This window comes from Halyomorpha halys, unplaced genomic scaffold (genome assembly GCF_000696795.3).
Source record: "Halyomorpha halys isolate HHAL.00 unplaced genomic scaffold, Hhal_1.1 Scaffold800.1, whole genome shotgun sequence".
Taxonomy (NCBI): domain Eukaryota; kingdom Metazoa; phylum Arthropoda; class Insecta; order Hemiptera; family Pentatomidae; genus Halyomorpha; species Halyomorpha halys.
This window is the reverse complement of record NW_027109163.1, coordinates 159,411-164,859: the sequence shown is the minus strand read 5'-3', so window position 1 is coordinate 164,859 and position 5,449 is coordinate 159,411. Positions and strand designations below refer to the sequence as shown.

Here is a 5,449-nt window from a genome sequence, read left to right as displayed (position 1 = left end):
AGTTGTATTAACTCAGAATTGTTATTGACTATCTGAACGATCAGTGGATTGCCAGTAATCTCAAATATTTTCTAATCTATGATATCAGTCTTGAAATTAACAACTTCTTAAAATTTCTTTTTTTCAAATGCTAACACAACATACTCAATTTTCCCAAGTTTCGGTACCAGTTAAAATACTTTAGTAAAGTAAAAATAAGAAGAAATAGACACGAGGTGAACACTGTGAATGCCTGAATAATACTGTCATTTATTTTTACCTTCTAAATAGGTTATTTGCTGTTCTTACAATTGTTGTTTGATAATAGGACTTGTTGCGGCCAACATGTGGTTCACAAATTGATAATTGAAAAATATGCTTTTTATGTCAAAAACAAAACAACTTCTCTCTATTGTTTTTTAAACTAAAAAATAGACAGACAACTTCTTAACGTCTCACTGCATATACATATCTTCTTCATTATCTCCTCACTACGCACTCGTAGTTGCCAGCATTCTGGCCATCTTCGCCAGCTAAATCATCTTAGCCACGGCGGGTGGACTTCTTCAACTCATCCTCCAAGTGGACAAGGCGGGCGGACGTACGTCCCTTTTGTCGATCTACTTCCACGATAATATCCACTCAGAACAACCATAACCGGGGCCCCACCAATCACTGGTGAAATAAGACTTTTTTTTTCTCTTTTGTTCAATTAATTTAATTTTATAATAGTGTTAAGCTTTCCTTTTGTTTCTAGTTGTATATTTTGTGTTCCTTCTTATTATGTTTACTTGTTTAAAAATACAAAAATAACAAAATTCGGCTATTCTTTTCTTTTCACTGTTGGGGTAGTAAAGGTTCCTTTTGAACCCCTACCCGCCGTAACAGTACTTATCCTATACACTTGTTATCATATATACTACTTATTATATATATAAATGATGTGGAAGCTATAAACTTTTTTTTTCATTATATATTTTCTCCTTCCTTTTATTTTCATGTACTTATAATATTAAATTAAATAATCAAATAAAATAATTTGTATTTTCAGGTAATGTTTGAAAAATACCAGTTTAGTGGAGCATATATTGCTATACAAGCGGTGCTAACACTGTATGCTCAAGGTCTGCTGTCAGGAGTGGTAGTTGACAGTGGAGACGGAGTCACTCACATCTGCCCAGTTTATGAGGAGTTTGCTCTTCCCCATTTAACTCGAAGATTAGATATTGCTGGCAGAGATATCACTAGGTACCTTATAAAGGTATTTGTCAAAACTTTTGTATATGATTTTTTTAATTCATAATTACTAAACTTTTTACCTGCAACAGTTCTATACGCTGTATCTTTACTAGTAATAGTTTGTTTGATAAATTTTTGGTTTTATTATTTTGTAGTGAATTTCTAATAAAAGCTACAGTTAATGTAAAACAAAAACAAATGATAAACCAAAACCAAATCCCATGTGATATATCTTTGCTAATAATAGTCCAATCCACCTATTCAAGAAATAATTTTAATTTTCTTTTCTGTTTAAAGGAAAAGTCGTGGATGAACAGATTTTTTAATTCAATTTTTGGAGACTGTTTGTTACATTCTTGAAATGTAAAACCTCAAAATTTAAAGGGATCAATTTTTTTTTTTTTGTGAATTATAAGGCTTCATTATAAAAAATAATAAACTGGTGGTAGTGAATAATGTATGACTTAAAGTTTGCTTTGATTGATCTATAAAAACTTTAGAAAAATAATGAAAAGTCAGATAATTTCTTCAATTCACTTTACTGGACACCTCTTTTTCTAATTTTAAAATGATAAAAATTGTTTATAAAACTATATTAATTACTTTGATTAAATTAGTTTATTTTTTAATATAGTCAACTCTCAGTAACTTGAACTTTAAGGAAATAATAAATCACTTTGAGTTATACATAGCTCTTAAATGAAACAAAATGTGAATGTACTTTCTTTGATTGAGCAGTAATATTTCTAAGCACAGAATTGCATTTAAATACAATCATATATTAATTATTTAGTCTGGATTATCTCTATCGGAAGTCTGGTGAGTCAAATCTTACCTTAAAACACTCTCACTCTTAAAGTTTTTTGAGGTTAATAACTTCCATTTTGAATGAAATATTTATTAATTATTCATAACATTGTACAACGTTTCGGCACCACTGTCCCATATTCATGCACTTTAAAACCTACAACAATAATAAAACTATCATAACACCAATCTTCATCCTTATTTATACAATAATATTCCCTTATGATTTCATATGAGAAATCATGTCAACCATTTGTGCATCTTCACTTCTCCTTAGCACAGCCATTACTCTATATTTCCTACTACCTCTTTGGACCTTATCTCATGTCCAGTGCGCTGTTTGGTTACCTCCCTGTTTTTTACAAGTTCTATTTTGTATTCAATATTAACTTAGTGATTTTTTACATAAACCTGTTTCTTTCATCTGATTTTTATGTTTTTATTTTAAGTCGATTTATAATGTCGGCGTAATGTGTATTTAAGTGTTTAGTGTCAGTTTTATAGTTTACTGTGTTTTGTATGTTTTTTGTTATGTATATAAATTCTAGAAATCTTCTGCTTTTTGTATTTTGTTCTGTATCTATTATTTTTGGGTTTTCAAAATTGAATTCGTAGTTCAGTTTTATGCTGTGATAGGCCAGAGCTGAGAATTGTATTCACAGTTGAAGTACCTCAAAATAACAAACTAAGATTTCTGGACATGGACATAATCATAGATGGACAAAAAAACTAATACAAGCAATAGATTACTAAATTTCTTTTCAAATCACCCACAATACCAAAAAGAAAACATTGCAAAAAGTTTAATAGATCGAGCAATAAACTTATTAGACAATATTTACACAAAAGATATTAAGACTGAGATATACACCATGGTAACGGAAAACTTCTATCTCAAAAGATTGATAAACAGATTATGGTACAATAAAATTAATAATAAACATACAACCAGAAACAACACAGAAAGTAGAACACCGAGAGAAATAAAAGTAATCAGAACAACTAAGAAAGATAAAATAGAAAAACCACCAAGTCAGACTATTTCAATGAGAATAATACTTACCTGCTATTAAAGAACATTTAATTGTACACTGACATGTGAACTTGAATCAAAAACGTTTGGACAGTTTTCGAGAAAATTGGAAAAATATGAAAAATCAATTCTATAAAGTGGCACTTCAGGGAAATCCATTTTATCGAAAAAGTTGGTTTCAAATCACAGGCATTCACTTGTTCACTCAAAACCAAATAAAATTAACACATTTCTTTCATAATATATAATTTTTCTATTTTATTAATGAAGAATTCTTAATGAATGAAAGCATATACAGTAGAACCCTAGCTGTAAAGATAAAAATAAAGTACTGAAAAAAAAAAAAAAAAATCCAGAATTAAAATATAAAAGTCAGTAAAACAAAATAACTGACTGTGACTATTATTTAAAACTCAAAGATCGTTTGTACACTTCAATTAAATCATGTGTTAAAAGAAATTAGAATTTCATACTACATTAAATTGGTCCACTAATTTGACTTTGTCATATATTAATTTATTTATGACCTTTATATTAATTTTATTTTTTTTATACTTTCATGCTCAACCTGTAATATCACAGTCCCGACTTGAATAAGCGGGGTTCTGCTGTAGATACATATTTTAACATTTCATTTGTGAAATTTATGCAATTAAAAGACATGATAATAAATAGTTTCATGTTAAATTATAGTCACAATTATTTGAATTTTAGAGTTTGGGAATAAAAAATTTCATTTAATTAATCTGGTAATTCATTCAAATTTACTCTTAAAACTTTTTTTTTAACAGGTTAGTGTCTTCTAGGTATCCCATTGATACTATATTAAATTAATTAATTCTTTCTAGACTTAAGAAATATGTTTGACTAATAAATATGTTTACTTATTTCCAGTTATTACTTCTTCGAGGTTATGCTTTTAACCATTCAGCTGATTTTGAAACAGTGAGGATTATGAAAGAAAAACTTTGTTACATTGGATATAATATAGAAACTGAACAAAAGTTAGCTTTAGAAACAACTGTTTTGGTGGAGCCGTACACTGTATGTATCATTTTATTTATTAATTTATTCGAATATAGTTTTCAGTCATATTTTATTTCCAAAGCATATTGTACATAAGATGATTTCCATTAACATATTTAATATAGTATTGTTGTATGCTGACCTACAGTTCTTGCAACTCTTCTCTTACAATAGTTCAGCTTTAATAAAATACAAAAGTAAATTAAGGGAATTATTTTCCTCTAAGAACAAAATAATGGTGCAGATTAAGTGAGCTCATTTCTTTCTTGTATCTAAATAACAAAAAATTGTTATTTGGGGATCATAAGTATTGTTCACATTATAGAATTTTGAGATTGATGATTAGGAAGAAAGGATTAATAGTATTTGTAATAATAAAGCTGTGAAGTCTCAACTTCTCAATGCAGGTAACACAAATAATATTTAGAAAACAGATCTCTGGAATAAAATATGCTTATCAGCAGGATTCTGTCTTTTATGTCTGTGGCCAAGGGCTCACTAGTTAAGGAAATCAAATATATAGGGTGATTTTTAGGTTATTAGGGATTGGCACAGTCAGACATTAAATATATATGAAATATATACCACATTTTTTGTCGGTGTTAGAAAAAATATCAAAAATTATGAAAACATAATGAACTGATTAGAAAGACAGCCAAATTCATTCTAAGAAGGATATTGGAAATTATATTAAATTCTGGAATGAAAACCAGCCCTCCATGATGTGAAACATTGTATGGTATAAGTAGGCTTGTCTTCTCTGACAGCTACAGAATGCTATGGTTTGGCTGCTCATCTATACTTCAAACACATGATTCACAAAAGAAACTTTGGTTGTTGTTGTATTATTGAACTAATATCTTATTTAGATATTATTTCAATAATTCAAGTGCTCAAAATTCACTTGTTTTTATGTTTAATAAAAAATAAGGCATTATGATCTCCTTCCATAATTATCCTTTCTCAAAAATTTGTATGTGCATAAAGAAATTAAAATTATTAATTGATAAAACATAAATTTTCTACAAGTCAGTTTACCTTGACTGAACTTCAAGTTTTCTCCCCACAGTGGATTTTCAGAAAAATTCATTTACATATACTTTTAGTTAATACCAGATCAGTCTGGTACGTCTTATATGGTTAATATAACAGTTACATTTTTTTTTCTTTTTAACAATTGATTAGGGGGGAGAAGTATAGTATCATGCAAAAGACACCCCTAAACTATTTACAATGTTATAAAAAAAAATTAGGATAAAATAAATAGATAAAAATAATAATTCTTAAGAAGAGAGAAAAAGAAAAGTTAATCACAAAAACAATGACATTTATAGATTTAATAAAATAAATAATTGACTTCTAATG

General features: G+C 28.2%; 1 protein-coding gene across 2 annotated transcripts in view; it reads left to right on the top strand.

The window, feature by feature from the left end:
* Arp2 (Actin-related protein 2) overlaps window positions 1-5,449 on the top strand; it is a 25,018-nt gene that overhangs the window by 13,972 nt on the left and 5,597 nt on the right. For both annotated transcript variants that reach the window (XM_014429426.2, XM_014429424.3), the window contains 2 exons: window positions 1,031-1,240; window positions 3,953-4,102. In XM_014429426.2, the coding sequence (XP_014284912.1) occupies window positions 1,031-1,240; window positions 3,953-4,102 (360 nt within the window). The remainder of the gene's footprint in view (window positions 1-1,030; window positions 1,241-3,952; window positions 4,103-5,449) is intronic.